General features: G+C 37.4%; 2 protein-coding genes across 22 annotated transcripts in view; one reads left to right on the top strand and one right to left on the bottom strand.

Moving 5' to 3' along the window:
- LOC143297461 (serine/threonine-protein kinase Nek10-like) overlaps positions 1–5,481 on the top strand; it is a 52,222-nt gene extending 46,741 nt beyond the window's left edge. For all 4 annotated transcript variants that reach the window (XM_076609870.1, XM_076609867.1, XM_076609859.1 and 1 more), the window contains exon 32: positions 40–5,481. In XM_076609870.1, coding sequence (XP_076465985.1) covers positions 40–227 — 188 coding nt within the window. In that variant the 3' untranslated portion in view covers positions 228–5,481. The remainder of the gene's footprint in view (positions 1–39) is intronic.
- Positions 5,482–5,708: 227 nt separating this feature from the next.
- Positions 5,709–23,505, bottom strand: part of LOC143297381 (RNA-binding motif, single-stranded-interacting protein 2-like) — a 251,484-nt gene continuing 233,687 nt past the window's right edge. For 10 of the 18 annotated variants that reach the window (XM_076609700.1, XM_076609725.1, XM_076609707.1 and 7 more), the window contains 2 exons: positions 14,972–15,052; positions 5,709–13,910 (listed from right to left, as the gene is read on the bottom strand). In XM_076609700.1, coding sequence (XP_076465815.1) covers positions 13,556–13,910; positions 14,972–15,052 — 436 coding nt within the window. In that variant the 3' untranslated portion in view covers positions 5,709–13,555. Of the gene's footprint in view, positions 13,911–14,971; positions 15,053–23,505 lie in introns of those variants that run through there. The other 8 variants (XM_076609764.1, XM_076609795.1, XM_076609732.1 and 5 more) reach the window with 2 other exon arrangements.

Genomic DNA, 23,505 nt, shown 5'->3' with positions numbered 1-23,505 from the left:
ACTGAAGTTGTTTGCTTTTTTTTTGCTTTTTTTTTGCAGTGACGGGAGAATATGACCCAGACTACAAAGATGTGGGTATTACCTACGAACACATGCATTCTGTGATAGAAGACACATTGATTGAAAGTGGCTACTATGATATGCACACTGTCCAGAACGACAACCTGAAGCTCAAGAGTCACAATGGCGCAAGGGAGAAAATTCTGCCTCAGAACTCCCCCACCTAAGGCTGTCACCTTCTTCTCTGAACCAGAGCTGGTGTTGTGTGCAAGAAATGGACTTGTGTTGCTGTTGAAACCTGGTCTGCTGAAAATGAAATTATGTGACTTTGAATTTGAAAGAATGATATGAGAATGTGGTTGTGAGTGTTAATTTATTGCAGAAAAAGTGAGTCTTTGAGAGTTTTTAATGAATTGCCAAAGGAAAATAAATAACTGGTTGATATGTGGAATTGTGGTTGCTGAGAAATCTGCATATTTGTCAGTGGTGAGCAGCTTGTTATGATGGTATCGAAGGGTGAAACACACATCTTGAACAGACAGATGACTGAAGCATATATAAGTAAGGGCACTTTTGATGTCACCAATTTGCAAACAAACAAACCCTTAAATCTTTTTAGTAGTTGTTTACAGTTCAACAACATTCCAGAAAAAAATAAGAAATTTTATAAACCATTCTATTGATCTTGAATAACAAGCTGCTAAGAGGCATGACAAATTCATATTGTTTGTTACCATTCTATTGATCTTGAATAACAAGCTGCTAAGAGGCATGACAAATTCATATTGTTTGTTACCATTCTATTGATCTTGAATAACAAGCTGCTAGGAGGCATGACAAATTCATATTGTTTGTTTATTAATTGGGACATGTGGTCTGGTTACATAAAGATGAAGAGCTGCCAGTAAATATGTTCTAGTGATATGGAGATAATATGTAGCTTCTTTATGAAAAAGAGGCATGTTTGAAGAGCGCTGACTGCTGGCCCGTTTTCAGAAAGTTGTAACAGTCAGGAGATGGCAAAGCCTTGCTGAATGAACAAGCTGACATTGGGGATGATGATCCTTATTCATCGCTGACCGGTGATGATGATCCTCATTCATAGCTGACCAGTGATGGTGATCCTCGTTCATAGCTGACTGGTGATGGTGATCCTCGTTCATAGCTGACCAGTTATGGTGATCCTCGTTCATAGCTGACTGGTGATGGTGATCCTCGTTCATAGCTGACCAGTTATGGTGATCCTCGTTCATAGCTGACCAGTTATGGTGATCCTCATTCATAGCTGACTGGTGATGGTGATCCTCATTCATAGCTGACTGGTGATGGTGATCCTCGTTCATAGCTGACCAGTTATGGTGATCCTCGTTCATAGCTGACCAGTTATGGTGATCCTCATTCATAGCTGACCAGTGATGGTGATCCTCGTTCATAGCTGACTGGTGATGGTGATCCTCGTTCATAGCTGACTGGTGATGGTGATCCTCGTTCATAGCTGACTGGTGATGGTGATCCTCGTTCATAGCTGACCGGTGCACAGGCAGGGAGGAAGGAAGGGTGGTGATAGTCACTTGTTTCTGACAACAAGGGATGCAGCCTCACAGCAACAGCAGGGTGTGCCTATTATTCGCTTCTTGGTGTTGATCATCACTCAGAATGGAGCCGTGGTTAAAACAGTTCAAAGTGATTTCCCTATTCAAACTGCTAAGTTTTGTTGTGACTATTGATACTTCATGTGGAATGAATGAAATTGATTGGTTTGAGTTGGGAAATATATTTCCAAAAGCACAGAGAACTTTCATTGTGAAGTGAATTATTGGAAAGATATTTTACATCAGAGAGCAGCTGGCAAAACCAGAAGATAACTTGAAGATGGAGACAGGCAGCAGCAGTGTGCTGCCTGAATTTGGTAAACAGTCATTTATCAATCACCTGATTATGCATTTACTTCACTTGGTTACATGTGGAAACTCACTCTCTTCCAGTGTGAAAATAAAGCAGAAGACATACAAACAAGGCATTGAATACATTTAAATGAAGAGTAGATTGGTTAATTTTGATGCAGTGCAGCAGACTGGAGGGAACAATACAGGTAACTGGCTGACCCGATGTCTGTCACTGTGGTCATGATTCAGATCTCCACTTCTTGCTCTTGGCCAGTGCTGTGGAATATTTTTGCATTGTTGCCTGCCTCAGGTGAAAACAGTTTTTTGTAACATTTATGTTAGTTTTCCATTCCACTGGAGGGAAAAGGATACTATTTCACAGGAAGTCAGTCTTGCACCAGAGTGTTGTTGACATCAGTTCTAATGTTGAACAGAAAGAGGACAGAGAGAAAAGGTGGATAGAGAGTGCTGGAGTACATGTGATTACTGCCTTGACAGACTCTGAATGTGTTGGAACATGTTGCAAGTTCAGTATTATCAATTCCTCCCATTTTTCTCTGCTGCCCCCTTCTCTCCTGCATTCCCACCCAGATGCTGAATGGGGTTGTTCAGTGCACAGTGGGGGGCTTAAGTTCTGAGATGCGATGTTAACTGAAGTGTGACGTTAACTTCTGCCACTAATGTGACCATGGATTTACTTTTGTGCTGTTGGCTGGCTGCATCTGCACAAGCTCGTTCACCTTTTTTTTCCCTCAAGGCCTGACTAAGCGCGTTGGGTTACGCTGCTGGTCAGGCATCTGCTTGGCAGATGTGGTGTAGCGTATATGGATTTGTCCGAACGCAGTGACGCCTCCTTGAGCTACTGAAACTGAAACTGAAACTGGAACCACCGACCATTGATGCTGGTTATTGTTGTTCACTCCTGTCCTGTAACCTATCCACTGGGATATCTGTGTTAGCTAACATTTCTCACCCCTCTTGTGTTTCAGTGTTTGTTTATATTGTTATGCATTCCACATCCATGCCGGTATACATTCCATGTTGTGATGCCCCTGTTGTGCACTGCTGTTGTGTTAGCATTCCCTGATGACTGATTGTCACTGGCATTCAAGTGCATTCCCTGTTCTACTGATATTGTGATGTGAATCCCTTAAGCTGTGGAATGGTTTATGAAAGCATTGTTGTCTTGACAAACATGTGAGTTCACTTTCATTGTTTCAGTGTCTCCCAGATGTATGTTGTGATAGATTTGCATCTGTCTGTTGTGATATGGGAAAATCTTGTCATTTTGCTTTTAATTCATATGTGATTGTTTAAAATATATCAGGGACTGTACAACTGTTAACTCCTAAGATAAAAAGTACACTTCAACAATGGTGAACTACCATTTTTGTGTGTATGTTTTTTTTCCTTATGAAAATGAAATACTTTAATTCACTCAGTACGGCCAGTCCTCTCTTCTCCTCTACACAGACCCCTCGGATGTCCAGTGGGTGTCTCAGTGACCCAACCTTTAGCTTCCATCGTCAGAATTGTGGTATTCTTTGTCAACATTCACCTCTTCAGTATAAGAGCCTTCCGCTTGCAATATTTTGATGGTGGTAATTGGGGTGAAACGCTGTTAACGTCGTCTCTTTCGCCGTTCGTATGGAGAGAGTTAAAAAACTTTAAAAGGGGTGAAACTGAATTTTTTTTTTTTTTGATGTGTTAGTAATCTGTCCATGTATCTTTACAGATTGGACTTTTTTACAAGAGGGTGTTAAGTAATCTTCATTTTTATAGTTGTTGTTGGTGGTGGTGGTGTTTTTTGTTGTAAAAAACTAAGACACTGCTAACACAGACCTGAAGCTAATTTCAACAGGATTTGGTATATGTTCTGTATGTCATACACAAAGATATTTTTCTGCATATATACCATTTGAGAATAGAAAAAAAAATGATAGGGAGAAGTGGAGGGAAGTACTGTCTGTATAGACATAGGGTTGCAGTTTGTAATCATTGTTCATCCCAGATGGAAAATGTTCACATCTTTTGTTGGTGGCTGATTGTTAATTTCTGTCTTCCCCTTTCCCCTTGCCCCCAGTGGCCCCTCCAGGACCTTCCCACATTCCATTGTCCACCCTGGGATTACACCATGGTGACTGTTGCCTCATAAGAAAGGCAGTGAAAGATTGTCAGCAGAGGCTGCAAATAGTGCAATAACACCGTCCATGTGTACAGTGTCTTCAAACATTTGTCTGTTCAATCAGGACTCGTTTTATTGCTAATTTTTCTTGGCAATGAAGCATGAAGTATTCGTCCATTGTATTTGCTCATGAAGACTGAAAAAAAGGCCATGGTTAGTGCTGTTCACTTTCTTCCATGGAGAAAGCACGTGCAACATTCCATTTTCAGATATTTAGCTTTGTTCCTGATGTGAAGTTGTCCTTTTGTCTTCACAAGCAGACAGCAAAATTACATTATACTCTCTCTCTCTGTCTCTGTCTCCCCATCCTTCTCTCTGTCAACACTGGGCTTGAAAGTCAATGCCGTCCATATTTAGCCTCAGTTTCTTGAGTGATGTATACATTTTGTCTGAAAAAAAAAATTACTTTTCCATTTGTTTTAGCAAATATAACCTTTTTAAATATGATTTTGGATGTATATAAGTTTCACAAAAAATCAAGAAAAATTTAATGATTTCATGTTGTATAAAGTGAGAAATTTTTCTTTTTTTTCTGTTTTTGATGATGCCATTTGATAATGATTGTAATTACATTCTTTAAAAAATACTTTTATGAAAATTGTGTTGTTATAATTATTTCTCAGATATTAGTTTTATTTAGCATTATGCACTCACTTTATCCTGCCATAAAGTAGTCTCATGAATGTGGACAGCTGCTATGTCACTGTCATTGTGAGCACATTTCAATGGTTTATTGTTCACTGTCCTGGTCTTCTTTTGGAGCATAAAAACACTCGTATTGATACTAACTTTCTAATATTTTTTTCTTCAGATCATGTAACAGAGGTTGAAATATGTGTAATAGTTGTGTCTGGTAAATTTGTTATATCATGATTATCTCACACAATGGCCTCATCATGAACCGGTTTCTCAGTCTTGTATCATGCCGTCCAGCAAAACATGGTGTCTTTTCAGTTGTTTGTGTTGTTCTGTTTGTTTTCTCCCCTTTGTTTCCCACTTTTATTTTGATTTCTGAGGCGACCAGCCACTGACCTGTGACAATGTTTTATATCTTATTCGTGTGAATAATATGTTTGCATTTTATTTTTCACTTAATTGCCAGTTTGTTTGCAAAGTTTTGGATCAGTTAATACAATCCGTCCACATTGTTCAGTTGATGTGTTTGCTTCTTGCCTGTACATATCAGAATAAATTATGCATAGTTGTACTAAATTTTCTACTATTTATTTGTTGACCCCCAACACTATTCATTAATAGCCATGTATGAAATTGTGGAGGGGTAAAGTGGAAATAAATTAAAGTTTATACACATTGGTAGTTCAGGTTGTTTTTTGTTTGTTTTTCTTTTCTTTTCTTTTCTTTTTTTTCAGATTGTGGATATCTGTTGAACATTTGTGTGTAAAATCCTTATGCATTCATTCACAAGGAAAACAAAATAGGATATCTACTGCATGCTGCATTACTATTACTGGAATAAGCTGAATTACATTAAAGTGCATCCACACTTCAAAAATGTTAGGCTCACACTTTAGATGAGAATCAGTTGTGTGTGTCCACTTAAAAAAGATGACAAAGAAACTGTCACACACACACACACAAACACACACACACACACATAATCATTCAAAAGCAATGTGAAAAAGACAACAGTGAAACTTTTACTTCACCGAACAAATTTTTTTTTTTTAAAGAAGAAAAAAATCTTCAAACTTCAGTCAGTGAACATGGAAAAAATGGAAAATGACAAAAACAACAAAACAGTGCATGTTAGCAATAGTGAGCCACAGACACAACATGAAAAGTAACAACCCTGCTTATCCACTAAGCATGTCAAATGCATAAAAGGTATCCCTTCTACCCAGCACTTTGACAAGAATGCAAAAACACAGACACAGACCCACACACATTTCGAAAGGAAGAGACAAAAATCAGGTACATAGGAATCACTTTATAGCCACAGAGAAAAGGCACTAGAGTGTGTGCAGTATCAGTTCTAATATGCTTTAACTTAGCTGAAACTATAAGGCAAAAAAGGTTTGATATTGAAACAGATTTCTTTTGGGATTTGAAATCAATGGCTCACTCATCTTTTCCACACATAAAGAAAACCACAATCAAACATTAGCAGCTGATCATTTGTTTTGATCAGTTTATTATCTCCAATTCAAGTATATTATTTGAAATGAAAATCAGTTTGAAGTTCAGTATTTTTCTGACAGATTTATGTCTTCTATCCCCTCAAAAGAATGTGAATGCTGTTTCTTCTTCTGTATTCATGGGCTGCAACTCCCACATTCACTCGTTTGTACATGAATGGGCTTTCACATGTATTACTGTTTTTACCCCCGCCATGTAGGCAGCCATTCTCTGTTTTCAAGGGTGTGCATGCTGGGTATGTTCTTGTTTCCATAACCCATCGAACACTGACATGGATAACAGGATCTTTAACGTGTGTATTTGATCTTCTGCTTGCGAATACACATGAAGGGGGTTCTCCACCCTTATCCACCAGGTGCCATTACCGAGATTCAATCCAGGGACCCTCAGATTGAAAGTCCAACGCTTTAACCACTTGGCTATTGTGCCTAAATGCTGTTTAAGTCTTGAGAAGAAAAAAAGAATATATCCACAAGACTCAAACTTGTTAAAAAACAAAGCGTCTGTATAAATGATTAAAAAGGTGTTTAAATGGTAGACTGTTTGGTATTCAACAATCAGAAATAGTTCAAAAATTGATCAGAAAGGTAAATGACTTTGATATCGGTACAGACACACAACTATTTTCCTTTTGAGTCTTGCTGTGTATCAGTATCCCATGTTTGCTTGTTGCATTAAATAAAACAAATTATTTAGCAATAATTCAGACATGCCTGAGCAAATCTCACATGAAAAATCTGCCTTGGGTGAATAGGAAAAGAACATCTTTTTTTTTTTTCTTTCTTTTTTTTCTTTTTTTTCTTTTTTTTTTTGTTGTTGTTGTTGTTGTTGTCAGATATATCAAAGTGGATAGCAATAAGATGTTGGGGTATAGGGGTATTTTTCATGAAGCTGAAACAAGCAGAACTGCAGTAAAATGGGATATCTGAAAACTTTCCCAATCATGCCATGAAGAGACAGACACAGAGAGAGGGCAGTGTGCTTTGGATGAGTAAGCATCTAACAAGTAATTGGTGCTCCACTTGTATTCTGTTTCTAACTTCCTTCTTGTTTGCTGGTTTGTTTTTATTTTTATTTTCTGTGTTCAAGGGCTGCAAATCCCACATACATTCCTGTCTACAAGTGAGCTTTCAGGTATATAACACTTTTTATCCCACCATAGTAGTAGAAAACTCCATTTTCAGAACTGTGTGTGTTTCCATAAAATGCTGAACCTTGAGATACATAGGAAGATCTTGAATGTGCACATTTGATCTCTTGCATGGGCATACACAGGAAGGGAATAAAGGCAGGCATGAACAGATTGACTGGACCATGACCCATCAGGCAGTGACACTGGGGTTGTACCTGTTCAATGCTTTAACCATTCAGCTTTGGCACTTGTCCATGTTTTACGTTTAATGCCCCTTTTTTCTGTGTGTGTTACAAACAGGATTGAGTTGAGTGTGTATGCATTTGTGTGTGTGTGTGTGTGGAACTTAGATGCACATCAGATTTACAAAGCCTCCATGTGTGTGTTAAATAACACAGCCGAAGTTCCAAGGTATGCACACAATCAAATCTGAGGAAATTTGTAAACTCTTCGAAGATTTACTTATATATTTGTATGACTAGGTAGTGGAGTAAAACAAGTGTAGACTCTTCATAATTTCAAAATAACTGTGCAAAGATTTAAAAGAGAAATTCAAAAATATTTACAGAAATCCTTCAAAGACTACAACTGGGGTCCATTTCAATTCTCTCTGAGGGAGAGCCAAGTGTAAGCCTGATATGACTGCAATTTTGTCCCCGATGGAGTCCTCAGATATCCCAACATTGGCAGTGAACTGTCATCCGCTTATGGCAAGTGATTGAGACACACCTCTCATAGTTTTGTGGTGTTCTCAATCATAGTGGGGAAAGTCACTCATGCTTACATATACCTACTGGTAAATGGCTGTACATTTGGAGAACAGTATAGATCAAGATTTCAGTATATGCCACAATGTTTCAACCGGGTAAACTCAAATGACTAGGTTTGTGATACATTGAGATCACTGAAGACTAGAATATGCTTGTGTATAATACTGCAACCTGTATAAATTCATAATCAAGCCTCATTGATAACTTATTTATGTTGTCAAGTACCAGTATATTAGTTCACTAACTAAAATACAGCTGGCTTAAGATAATTCATTTAAAGGGCTGGAAGACATTGGGTATTCCCCCAAATCTTTGAATTTGTAAAAGAGTTATATGGCCCACTATATATATAATTTTTTTTTTTTTAAATAATAATAATAATTTTTTTTAAATAATAAAATAAATTTAAAAAGAAGAAAGAAAAAAGGAAAAAAGCATGTGACTCAAAAGTCACATCAAAAACAAAAAGAAAGATATCATTATGCATACACAGCAGCCTCTTCATTAAAATCACTTCAAAAGTTTAAATGGATGACACCCCTTAAAAGCACACAGGAATTACAACCATAGAGTGTGTGTTAAATCATAGAAAGTAAAAACTCTGGATCTACAGGACTTATGCATTTACAGGAATTATTGAATCCATGTATCATTGTCCGCTATCTAGTGAAGAAAAGTAGGCTGGATGATGTTTAATATTGCATGAGTATTTATACCAAGAAGCAGAAAGTTGTACACTGGCTAAAGGTTGTTCCCCTCGATTTTATTCTTGCATTGTCTCCTCTGATTTCAGTGGCTTCCTACAATTTTCTTTTGGGGAGGACAGTCTCAGTGCCATGAACTACTGTCAGTGAAAGGAGCACTCTCCTCTGTTGTTTCAAGATAGATTTTGAGTCAGTGACTTTAATAATTTATATAATTTAATATGTTTGATCCGGGATCAAGTCATGCAGACAGCTACTTTTTTTCTCCTTTTTTTTTTTTTGTTGTTGTTGTTGTTGTTGTTGTTGTTGTTGTTGTTTGTTTGTTTGTTTTGCTTTTTGTCATGCTCCCCTTTTCCCCACTGTTCAGCTGCTATGAATATTTGCTGAAGTCATTATTATGATGTTATTATCATTATTTGTACAGCTTAACACTAACACACCACTCCTGCTCTGCTGGTATCAGCAGTCAGATAGAAGGTAGATGGGTAGATTTTTAACTACTGGACTACTAGAACAATTATGTACCTTAGCACACATACTGAAATATATAAAATATACCATGATGTTGCAATCCAGTAGCTTAGCTCATCACTTACCAACATCAGCAAAAGTCAAATATGACAATGGCCAGCTTTATTCTTTATAAAAAATTTTTAAACTGTGTACATGCTTATTTGTGTGTTGGGTTTTGTTGCTGTTGTTTCCTTCCTTAACATTTAATGGTCACTTACATATTTTGTCCTCTATCATCCCACTTTTTTTAATACACTGAAATCAATAACAACCAAAATACTGGACATCTGTAATAAATGTGTTTACACCATGCTACAGCCCAAGACACAGATGGAAGATTCAGATACAGATGATGCTGAGACAATGATCATTCTCTCTCACACCTCAACCATTCATTTATCCTCATCCCCATGTCATGTGCATATTCCATGAAGATTCCTTGAGTAGAAACTATTGGCATCTCCATGACTGTTGGAGATAAAAAGAAATCTGAATGAGGTCAAGAGCATAAAATAAAAATCAATAACCAAGGACGACATACAGTCACTACTGCTCCTTAAAACAGAATAAGTTTCAGGGTTGGTTTCTGTGTACAGTTAGTCTGCCAGCTGATGGGAAAAACAAAGAAGCTTTTGCTTGAAGTTGTCTGCCCTTGCCCATAGATGGTACAATTCAAAAACTGAATTCAACTCCACGATCAAAGATATATCATGATTATAAACCCTCATACTAAAAATAGTTCTTGAGAAAATCTTGTCCATCTCTTTTGGAAACTGGCAAAAACAAAAGAGAAGAAGAAATGAATAAATAAACAAACAAAGAAACAAATAAATAAATGAATGAATAAATAAATAAACAAAACGGGACAAGAAGATTGAGTGAATGTGTACTGGAAAGAACAGTTCATGAGAAAATCTTGTGAAGAGTTGATGAAATCTGTAAAAAAAAAAATATATAAAAAAATTATTAAAAAAAAAAAAATTAATATACATGTACATAGAAGACAGGACAATTAAGTGAATGCATATTGGAAAGAAAGCATGTTAAATGATAACTGAGAGGACGACAGAAAGAGTGTGTATCCCTGAAGTTGAATTTAACAATGCCATAATTTCTGATTCAACATGCAGCAATCTGTTTGCACATTTTCACACACATAGTTCAATTTTATCAACATGAAACAGTCAATCAAATGAAATTACAACAAACATATCTTTAAAGATTAAAACAAAGTAAAAGTAAAATACAAAGAAGTAAAATCAAACAAATCAAAATAAGTCTTGAAATATGTAGATGATGAAGGGATCAATTCTTTAAAAACAAACAAACAAACAAAATACAAAAGGCATAAAAAGGCACCTTATTAAATGCCCCCAAAACATGTGGTGCAATGGATGGTATCCACACAAAAGTCTTAACATAATGAAAACCATCAACAATACCCTCACACAAATCTGTTCAACACACAATAAAAATGTAATTCCCTGAAAAAATGGATCCAGGAAGAAATGTCACAATTCAAATTCAATATTGAAGGCTTCATAAGAACTTGAAAAATGTCAACAAGAAAATTGCATAAAAAGCAATAACTACAAGCGACAACATCAAGACAATATCACTGCACAAGATTTTTTTTCTTCTAAAGTTTGTTAAAGTCACATTGTGATTCTGCAACACACAGTCAATGACAATAAACAACATGAACCAATTTTTCAGTCCCACACACAGAGAGTATAGCTGATTGCAAAACTTCACAATCAGTGGGAAAAATAGTTCATTTCAAAATACCATCTCAGTTTGTAAAAAACAAAAAAAAACCCACCAATATGCAAAGAAAAAATAAATAAGAATTTTTATTTAAATCATAAAATGGAAAAAAAAGTATGAAGCTATGTACAAAAGATGAAACTGCTAGCAGCCTCCACTACAAAGCACACAAGAATCAATCAAGCTTGAAAGGGAAACAAAACGAACAATCAAGAAAAATGTCACCATGCAAAATGACTTGAAAATAAATATTCCAAGTTTTTTTGTTGTCAGCACTGTTGTTGTCTGTGGTGTTTTACTTTCGTCTTTAGTTTGTTTGGGTTTTTTGTTGGGGTTTTTTTTTCTTCTTTTTTTTCTTTTCTTTTTTTCACTTTTTCTCTTTTCCCCCCTTTAGTTTCCTGTGGGGTTGGGAAGGGTTCATGTAGCCACACCGTCAATCTACGTTCTGAAGGAAGCACAAACAATAATGTTCAGTTCAGGGAGGGTTTGTGTAGCCACACCATAGTCTTCTTTCTGAAGGAAGCACAAACAATAATGTTCAGTTCAGCAAGCATTTCTAAATCAAAATAATTATGAACAATATCCATCCACATGTGTTTCAGTCACTGTGCTATAAATACTGTAGATCTCACTTATATCCCTTGCATCTTTTCTTTTTCTAATTTTCATCAACCTGCTTTTTTATGTTTTTTCTCCTTAACTGTAAATGGCAAAATGTTCATTTACCTTCCAGTCCAACCTTGGTACAATGAAATGAAAAATCTCTTCTTTTTTTTCAAGCAGCCTTATATAACGTTTATAAAATAAAGCTTTGCACATAAAACTTTCAAGATATATTTTTATTGTAAAGATTGATCCATAAAAAAAAACATAAGAAAAATTGCCTTGAGTGGAAACAAAGCATGTCAGCAAGCTGAAGAGAGAGAGAGACTGTTACACAAAGACTAACTGTAGGGTGACCGCCCTGTTCCAGCACCCTCAGTGAATTCCTTTGCATGTTTCTTATCTTAAGAAAGTCCTGTCATTACTGCACAGCCTCATTTTGGGTCAAAACAACACATTCTGTCACAATATCCATCATGGAACAGCAGTGAATCCATTGATCAGGTTGTTTTTAATCACCATTATCATTTGAAGTTATTTATCTCCTCAAGTTTCCCAATGATCAGAAGATTGTGGAGGGTGAGAAGCAATTTGAATTACATGATGAATCCCACATCTGTAGGAACACACACACACGCGCGCACACACACACACACACACACACACACACACACATCTCAATCTCCCTGAATAATTTTACAACCAAAAAAAAAAGTCTATTGCATTTCTCAGTTTTGATCTTATGACATTAAAACAAAATAATTGTCAGAAAGTCAAGTATATGACTCATGTCATCAGCCTCATCACATGTGCTGAATGACTCTTAACAGCAATCACAAATGGCAGTCAGTAGCTCTGATGTGCAACACTATATTGAAGATGTCATCAAAGACCTCAATGAATGGAAATACAAGTGATGATGAAATATTCACGGAAGAAAAAATACATTAAAAGAAAACATGTACCCCTGGTATATTACATGCAAAATGATCACTTCTGAAAGATCTTTTCTTAATAATTGAAATAAAAATTCCGGCTGTTTCAGCAATATGTTTCTGAATCATTCTATAGAATTTTGTTTTTTAATCAGTTAACAACAAAGACGGAAAAAGCAAAGGACACAGTATGTGAGTGCAACATACACATTTGAGACAGCCTGCCAGAAAGGATTCATGGAAAAAATGGAGAAGAACAGAAGTCAGACAAATGAAGCGTCAGTGGATTTGACAGTGGTCACATGTATGTATACAGCAACAGTTCCGACACTGTGTCCAAAGACATGCAAACTGGCTTCTTGCTTAAGCTCCACTGACAGAACAAAATGCTTTGAACAACACAGACATTTAGAGGCTTTATAATCGGGTGGTGGCCTAGGTTCGAGTGCCCAAGTAAGACATGAAAGATGCTGAGATCCAGGTTTGAATCACACATGGACCAAGATTATTCTCCTCCCCCACAAGAGTTTGAATTGTGGTCTGGATGCTATTCCTTTCAATGAGATGATGAACCAAGCTCAATGTGCACAGTACACAGCAACCAAAATGTTTTCCTGGCGAAGTTCTGTTTGTTGTTGTTTCTCTGTTTGCTATTGTTGTTTTATTTAGTGTTGCTGTTTTCACTCACATGGATAGGTAAGCAAAGTCATGGGGGAAAGGGCACCACTGCACTGCAGTAGTGCACTCCATTCAAGATGAAAAGTGACTTTTACCAGGAGAAATCTGTTGAAATGACAATACAATACAATACAATACAATACAATACAGGGATGAATTGAAACAAAACAAAACAAAAAAAAAGCAACACGGTACAATGCCACAGAACACACTCCTAGGAAGCTGTTACTGCAGATGAACAAAGTGTGGCTGGCCGGTGAACATGTGAGAGGAATTCATCAGCTGAAAGGAGTGGTGGTTGTGGCGGGCAGTGACTGGACGGGCAAGCCCTGGCCTCCCATCAGCATGGCTGGGTCCTGCCACTGGCCCACACAGCTGGTGATGCTGCTGCTGCTGCTGGGAGCAATGGTGTGGATGGGGAGGGTGGTGGTGCTGGCAGCCTGTGGTGGAGGGCTGCGGACTGGACAGGTATGGCAAGGTGTGGCGGTACTGCTGCTGGCTGGAGTGAAGGCAGGGGGCACTACTTGTTGAGGGCGTAGTGACGGTGGGAGAGGTCATCGGACGCCATGGAACTATGGTCCTGGAGCAGACAACCAGCTTTTAAAGCCACTGAACTCTAACCACAGCTGAAAAGCAAACTAGCATGAAAACATAGAAAACCCACAAATTGAAGACCTGGTATCCAAGTTAAAATATCAACAAATCTGTAGAGACTGTCTGGAACAATTCCAGACTGCATGTAATCATCAAAGTCCCAAATCCCCAGCCCCTCTTCCTCCTTCTCTCCCTCCTCCCACCACCTTCTCTCTTTGGCATTTGCCTTTTTCCTTACCCACACACATTTGCTTGACCATGTCTCCCACCTTAAAAAAAAAATCTCAGGCTTGTGATATGCAGCTGTATGTGTCCAAGTCAGACCAGTCAGTGTCTGTGATATTATGTGAGTTACATCCACACTTGCTTGCCTGGAGTCAGCCCATGAGGCTGGTGTCACCAGCCATGTGTGTGCTTGTCAACTGATCATGGTGACAGTTGGTCAATGTTTTGAGTGATACATCATGCCATGTACCATGTTAGCACTGTGTTCATGTTTATTCATGATTGAAATCCAGTCTTCTTCTGGGTTGGACAACAGTTATAGTGTTATTTCTCTGTCTGGCTGGAGGAAATTTCAGGAACGTCTGATGACAGGTTAACCCATCATGCAGGCAGTGAACAGGTTAACTGACTGATGGATAGATGATCAATGTTTTTACATTGATGAATGAATGGTTTACATTTCCCTCTCCCCACCTCTTTCTCCTGTTTGTTCATCTGTCAGGTCAGTATCCCTGTATTTCATGTGAAATCTGTATCTTTAAATGATCAAAATCTGAAAGAATATTTTTGAAACAATACAACTGGAATTTTTTACTGTGTACTGCTCCTGCCTGATCCTGTAAATGAAAAATGCATACATCTGCTTTTCTCACACACTTGGTAAAAAAATTATTGTATCTTTTCTCTCATTTGTGTGTGTGTGTGTGTGTGTGTGTGTGTGTGTGTGTGTGTGTGTGTGTGTGTGTGTGTGTGTGTGTGAAGATTTAGCATATGTGTGTATACACAAGCGTTCAAGAATGTATGTGTGTGTGCAGTACTCACTTCTGCTGCCAAAGTGTGTAGAAGGGGCCCGGTGTGGAGCTGGGGTTGATAGGGCATTGCTGAGTATGGTGACGAGATGTACTGCAAACAACATTAGCAAATGTATGGTTTGCCTGCATTCATATCCATGTCCAACAACAACACAATGTCAACAAATATGATATGTGCCTGCATGCATTGCAACCATGTTCATTATCTCTTCTCATATGCTCAAACACATTGTGCTTCACACAAACAAAAGTAGAGGCATGCATATGCACACACGCATATTGCAGGTTACTGTTATATCACTGTGGTTTAACAGTTTGTTCAGAATCAGTGTAAGCTTAGTTACAGGTATTTTATTCATGTGACTCTGTGTGCATGTACATGTGTATGAAATAGGGGAGTGTATATGTGTGCATGTGAGTGAGTGTGTGTGTGTGTGTGTGTGTGTGTGTGTGTGTGTGTGTGTGTGTGTGTGTGTGTGTGTGTGTGTGTGTGTGTTCTTTCTACCATTTTATAGATGGAAGAATAGGCTGAGGATAAATAATTTCTCATTCCTGCAGTTTATAATTAAGTCTACATAATTCCTCAGTTTGTCAAATCAATCAATCAATCAAATGGAAACTGAAGTCCTGAATGAACTGTAAAGGGAATATGACTGAAGAAACAAAAATAAGATGACTAAAAAAAATTTTCAAGAAAATAAAATAAAAATGAAGAGACACTAAGAGGTTGAAGGAAGAGGAGACAGCAATGTGAAGCCACTGAAGGACTGAAGGTGCAGGACACAGGACGGTGAATGGAAATGTAAAGCTTGAAAGAACAGGAACATGGACTGTGCATAGACAATTCAGCCCTGATGGAACAGGAAAAGAAAATATGAATAGACAATTCAGTTCTGAAGAAAAATGGAAAAGGAATATAGGAATATGATTTCACACAGTACGCCTGAACGAACTGGGAAAATGAAAATGTATGGAAACTGAAATTTCTCAAAGAACAGGAATAACGGATATGAATGGAAACATTGGTGTAAAGAAACAGGAAAAACATACTAACTAGACACTCAAGGCTTGAGAGAGAGAGAGAGAGAGAGAGAGAGAGAGAGAGAGAGAGAGAGAAACAGGATGGAAACTTAAGGACTGAAGGAACATGAAAAAGGGATATGAATGACATCTTAGGTTCTGAAGAAACAGGAACATGTGACAAGAAGAGACACATGAGACCTGAATAAACGAAGATGAGGGGGATGGAAACTGATGTCCTCATGGCACAGGAAACAGGAAAAAGGATGGATAGTTATGTATCTTAAGGTACATGAAGAAAAGGACACCACAGACAGTGGAGTAGTGGATTTGATTCCAAGCCATGTTCAGCTCTGATCAGATCCTGCCAAGGACTGAGGGGGACTCCACAGCAGTCAAGCATCAACCATTTCACAGGGGTGTCTTTGAAAGTGACGTTCGCATGGACATACACTGCAAGTGTTGACATCTCTCAGGCCAGGTAGATACCAAAAAACATTATGAAAGAAATCACTGAATTCAACCCTGTCTTGCAATGCTTTCTCCAACCATGGCACTCAGGATCTCTATCATTCTTGTTACCATCATACAAAAAGAATTAAAATGAAAACTATAATAATAACGACATGGTTGGAAAATGGGGAAATGGAGGTATGTGGGGAGAAGAAATAGTAAGGGTGGTGGGAGCTATAAATTCCCACTCCCCCATGGTCTTGATGCAGTTTTCTTGAGGAGCACCAAGAGATGTGGGGAGGGGGGGGTGGGGAATGGAGCCCATTCTGTCAGACAGTATTTCTTTCAATCTTCATTCAGAAAAATAAAGCTGAAACACACGCACACTGAAGATCCAGTAACCTGTGTCAGCCTATGGTAGGCAGTGGAAATAGACATATCCAGCATACACTCCTGATAACACTGCATAGCTGGGTAAAAACAAATATGTAAAAGACAAATTGAACTGAAAGTGAGTGCATGTGGGAGCTCTCTGAAATAAATAAATGAATAAAATTTTGGAGAATTTTTGCCAGAATAAATGAACACTGAAGACATTCTTTGTCATGACTGATATTGCATATATCAAATATTCGTGGCATTTTCTATTTACTTATTAGTTAATCTATTCATTTGTTTGTTTAAATGCTTCATTATAGTTTTTCATTTACCATGAATTGTGAACATGTATGGCAAAATTTTGTTTTCTGTCACTGGTTCTGTGTGTGTGTGTGTGTGTGTGTGTGTGTGTGTGTGTGTGTGTGTGTGTGTGTGTTTGGCAGGGGAGAGGGAGGGAGGTAGTAGATTTATGATCTTTTTGTTTTGCTTTTGCTTTTTGATTTGTTTTGGTAGTTTTCAGAATACTGTATACACTTTATTTATCTGGGTCAGCTAATGATAGATTATAAACCAGAGATTGTGTGTGCATGTGTGTGCACATGCGCATGAGTTTGTGAAAGATGCCTTCATATCTAATGAATGCATTATGTTAGTACATGTTTGTAGATATATTTGTGATTATGTGTTTTCTCCATTGAAGAAAATAGTTACCAGTTCTTTACATCAGATGAAAATCAAACAAAAGCAACGATCTATATAAGCCTGGTTTTTTGTGGGTTTTTTTGACTGAAAGGATGAGAAAGGAGAGGACCTGTCATCTACAATAACAGACAGACATCATGTAAAAGTAGTGTGTGTGGAATGGATTATCTGTCCTGTACTGTCATCAGATTCTAAATGGAATTATGCAGGTGTGTAAATACGAGTGTTTGGATGCAAACCAAGAACTCTTCATACACATTATGTATACAAACCTGGTGTAATTTAGGAATATCATTCCGTTACTTGTATTTCTGTTCATTCAGAATTATACTGGATTATGAGAGGAAATGTACTTTATTACAACAATCACCTTCTCTTCTGTTGGGCTTTAGCAAACAATATTGGATATTTACTTCAGTTCATTCTGGCATCATTCAGTAAACAATATAGAAAAGAGATAGGAAGACACAATTTGATTCATGTATATCTTACAATGAACATAATGTGGTGATTTTGCATGGATCATTATTGTGGTACATCACTCACATTACATTATACAGTGAATTAATGGATAAACAGGAAGATAGATACAGCTTCATTCAAATAGCAAATATTGAAGTTTGAGCATAGAAGAAAACACAACAAATCAGTTAACATGCATGCACAGTCAAACTACCCTCATGCAGTCCATGCACTTGAGTTAGCACCACAGAATACTTTATCATCTCAGTGAGAGAAATCAACTGAGATAATAAAGCTAGCATGTCAATTCTAAGTTACGCAAAGTGTGTGTGTGTATGTGTGTGTGTGTGTGTGTGTGTGTGTGTGTGTGTGTGTTCAGACTGGTAAGTGTAAATTTAAGTCCATGTTAGAAGCACAGCAGAGAGAAGAGGGTATGGAGTGTCATGGTATGGATAAGGCAGAGGAATGACTTGTTGATTGACTTGACTGTTTTATCATTTTTTCATTTCCAATTCATAATTTCCAAACTCTCTTTCAGCTTCAACATTGTAATATCAGTAACAACATTTTCATTCTTTTGGAAATGTATGAACATGTGACGAGTATAAAAAAAAGTGCTTCTTTATTTCTTCACTTATTTTGATGTAATCCATTTTATTTTGTTGGTTTTGGGGGTGTTATTTTATCTTAATTTTTATTTCAAGATCTCCACTGTGGATTTCCATAAGCAGTTTCTAATGGTCCTTTATCAAGACTACCAGGCATGTCCTGCTGGTCTCTTATGTCTTTGTGGAGATGTCTGGCTGTCTGCATGGGCTGCCCTCTCTTACTCATGTCTCTGTGGTTCCAGTCCTCAGCTTTCTGGTGGAGTCTTTGTGCTGCCAGTCTTGCTGATAGGTGACCACGCTGCCTTGGTGAGAGAAATGCCTTCCATGCTAGCAACCTTTCTGTCCATGCTCTCATTATCTCCCATATCTCAACATGCACACCCACATCTTCTTACAAGTTCACTTTGCATCAGGAAATCTACAAGAGGTTGTCTGAATTCAGATGACCTGATGAACATCCACCCATGTCACTTCTGTGTGTCTGTTCCAATTCAAAGTATACCTGGCATTGCTTTCTAAATTAACTAATTAGGTATGTTAAGTAGCAGTGCAAGAGCGTAAAAAAAGCTGTATTTTCTTATCATGCCAGTAGTGGTGGTGGTGAAAGTTTAAAAACAAGAAAAAAAATTTGATTGATTTCTCTCAGTTCATAAGACTTTTTGCTCCAGCAGGATCTTCCAGTTCAATGGGCATGATGCTTTATGCTGTTTATTGAAAATCTTTGCACCAGGAAGACAGTGCCCATTTTGATTGATAACCACTTTTGTATCAGTAAACAGTAACACTGTCATCTGTGCAGCTGAACACCACCCATGCTGATATTGGGATAGAGACAGCAACACACACTGACAAAAAAAAAAAGAAAAAAAAAGAGAACAAAAAAGAAAAAAAGGCAGATAAAGACAGGCAGGCAAAGAAACACACACACACACACACACACACACACACACACAGAACTAGAGAGAGAGAGAGAGAGAGGGAGGGAGAGAGAGAGCTCTGCATGCATCTGGTACAAATATGATGCATGGCAACATCCAGAAACCACACTGACATTGGGTGATTCTAAAACATTTATTCATTTCTAATGGCATGCCATTTAAAACAACTGTTAAACAAAAGAAAGAAATGAATCCAACAGAAGAATGACACAGTTCTACCAAAAGAAAACAAATCCAAGAAACAAACAAACAAAATGGTCCCTAACGAATTGTTATCTATTTCCAACACATCCCCAGCAATTAAAAAAAAAAAAAAAAAAAAATCCAAAGTCATGGGGAACAACAAACAATCATTAGAAACAGTCAGACAGACAGACAAATCCCAAAACCACTAATATATACAAAAAGTTTCAGTTCTCTATGGAATCTTTCACTGAATATTACAATCTCTTTCATTCTTTTTAACTTTTGTTAAATCAGCTTCTGTGAACTTTTGTTGCTGTGAATCCATGACATTACAAGGCACAAGGTTTACCTACCCAAACCTCCCATTTGATGTCACCTTTTAACGCAGACTTCGCCTTTATAATCAGTGATTATTCGCTGGTTATAAAAAGTTCCCACAGAACATGGTTGATTTTGGAAGTGTGTTTGAAACCTTTCATAATATGCAAAATAAAATTATGTTTACAAATCTATTCCAACATAAATTTAACATTTATTCTAACTGCTTTCCAGTCCAAGTGTGTGTGTACCCACAAGCATGTACGCACCCAAACAATACATTGATTTTCCATATCATTCCATTCTTTATCATTCCTGTTTATATACATGCACACATGCATACTCTTTTTAAAGCTTTTTTTTCTCTCATTTTTTGAAATTGTGTGACTTTTCTTCAAACCATAAAAACATTTACGAAACAAAGGTTTATAAAAAAAAAAGTCACTTCCTGAAAATAAAGTCCAAATGGCAAATCAGCACCTGCCACACATTCTCCCAGTCTAACACTACAATTTTCTTTTCTTTCAAAAAAAAAAAAAAATGAATATAAACATTTCATTAAAAATCCTGGAAAGTCTTATTGGTACTTGTGTTCTTACACTGTCAGATCAGATTCTTCTTATATTTCATTTCACATGTCCTGGGAAATACAGTATCTATACACTCTGCCCTCTTCACTGATTTCCATAGATGGTAACATTTCAACACCACATCATCATTTAGTATCTGTTGTGCATGCGGGCACAGTTTGATTACAGCAATTCCATTCAATAACAATGACATTTTATGAACATGATGAGGTGAAAAGTATTCACTGTTTACAGTTGATCTGCAATCAAAATTTATTAAGGCAAAATCAGCAAACAAAACAAAACAAAACATACACACACACATACACACACACCCACACACGCTCACACACACACACACACACACAAACACACAGAGAAATGTCCAAAGTAAAAAGACGACATTTCCAACACACGTCTAACAGCTAGTGAAGGAAAGGGGGTGTCAAGGTGTCTTAAAACAACAAGTGAACAATTTTCCAAAAAATAAAACACAGAAAAATCCCGAGTTTCAATATTTTTTTCTCCTTCACTATGTTCAAGATGCTGGTTAGCACTCTCAAAAACCAAGACAAACTGCAAACAGAGAAACAAAAAGTGAAAAAGAAATACACCAGTTTGCATCACCTCAACACTGCTAATAAGACAACACCATTCAGAGTCAAGACATTTTCTGACCTCATCAACTGAGAAAAATTCACTCAAAAGAAAAGCCAAAAAGCAAGCCCACAGGAACCCAAGTCAAAGCAGAAACAATGAAATGACAAGTCTAACAACCCATCACCAAAACAAATCAGCACACGACTGACACAGAGTAAAGACAAGGTGGGAACTGTCAAAAAGATCACCTGCAAAAAGTGCAATCAGACCAAACACAAGTCAGTACTGGTATCCTTCACCACAATAATGTTCTTTTAGAAATGAGGGAGAGAAGGGTGATCATTTTAAACTAAAAACTGTAGCCAAACATTCAAACTGTTTCAAATGTGTTGAAAAACAACCCAACAACAACATTTTTCTGACTTGGACCCCTGTCTTTCACGGAAGCAGAAAAGCCAACACATCTAAAGGTCCTGACGACTTGAAGTAAACTGTGCCAGTGCCTACAGTGCCATTGGAGCCAACAGGTCTATGCCTCCAGGAAACGGGAATGTGAAGATGATGCAATGATGACATGTGTTCATGATATAAAGCTCCCAAATACAAACTGATTCACAAGACAACATAAACACTGCTGTACAAGGCAACTGGGCGCTAAGGCTATACACATTCAATGCTGCATATCAATCTCACAACAACACTGCAGCACACTGTCAAATGCTGTGTAATTGCTTTCAAAATGCAGCTTCCATTAATCTAACAGCATTCTGCTTCCAAGACAAAAAAGGCATGACAGCAAACAATGTGGATACTCCAAAGAGTCTTCAAATCAACAACTAGTGTTTTGTATAGTGAATGATTTATCAATGTAAAATGAAAAAAAAAAATCAATTAAAATCTGCAAGCTACATAAACCTATCGATTAACTTTGGAGTGACAAGTCTACAGATTAGCACATGTAATGAATGTGTAAAAGATTAATCTTTATTTTAAAAAAATTTAAAAACAACAAAACGCATAAAATATCACAAAAAGATTTATAATTTAGTTGAGGTAATGACATGTGAAAACAACAACTGTATGAACCGATAACTGAATGTCTCCTTTGATATAATATTAAGGTAGACAGATGCATAGATAACCGCAGTGAAGAGGAAGGAGTGCACCTTGGCTAAGGTGGAACAACACAGAGAGGAACAAAAACCTGTCCTGTTCTGACTAGAATAGGACCTCTGGGACATCAAGCAAAACAGTAGTCCAGTCAAGAATGACAAGGACAGTGTGAAGAAGAAAACTAGCAGATGAGAAACATGACAGAACAACATCTGAACTTTACCAAATGATGTGGAATTCCTTGTATCTGTGTGGATACTTATGGATTATCTCCAAGTGCTACCAAACATAAGTGCAACCTGCTCACATTTATCTGACAAAATATACAATTCTGTTTCTCCACAGACAGAATGCATGAATGTATGTAAATGTAGCACAATCACTGTAAGCAACACCATCTATATTCCCAAACCTTTCCAAACTGGGCATAAAACAATCATCTTCTTTTCTTGGCTGGCAAGGCAGCCTCTCAGCTGGTAGAGAATTTCTCAATGCCAGCATTTTACATGCACTACAGAATGAATGCCGTGAGCTGTTGTATGTCACAATGTGTTGCCGGGCCTACATTACCACTGATCAAATCCTGAAAGTCATAGTCTCTTGAAAAAAAAGGAAACAGATACTGATGAAACATTTTGTATAAAAGTGTGGGACAGGGGCTTGCTTCACAGACACAAAATGCACATCAAATTTATACACCTGTGGACAGACCAACAGACAGAGGCAAAGACACTGACCTACAAGACATGCCATACAGACTGAAACAGTGATAGATAGAGACCTCAATGGGCAGTAAGACCGGGGCAAACATGACACACACAAACAAGAGAGAGAGAGACAGAGAGAGAGAGAGGAAAAGTCTGGTACAGATACTGAGAATCACAGAAAAGAAATAAAACAAAACTGAGCAAAAAAACGTGGACAGGCCATCAAAACAAACAAAACAAAACAAGGCAACAAGACAAACACATAAGCAAACGAAAAAGAAATTTGAATGAAGTCCTATAAAGGCCAAAACAAGAGCCATACCATCTTATACAAAATGATACATGTGATATTAACAAAGGATCAAAACAGTGTCACTTTCACACTTCCTCATCTCAAACAGGTATATAAGTGGCAAAATACGCGCCATCCTGTAAATCGGTGTCTGAAACACTCCAGGCACCATATATTATCAATAAAAATGGTCATAAC

Source organism: Babylonia areolata, chromosome 2, assembly GCF_041734735.1.
Source record: "Babylonia areolata isolate BAREFJ2019XMU chromosome 2, ASM4173473v1, whole genome shotgun sequence".
Classification (NCBI taxonomy): domain Eukaryota; kingdom Metazoa; phylum Mollusca; class Gastropoda; order Neogastropoda; family Buccinidae; genus Babylonia; species Babylonia areolata.
Note: the sequence above shows the minus strand (reverse complement) of the source record. Positions and strands in the feature narration are given on the sequence as shown.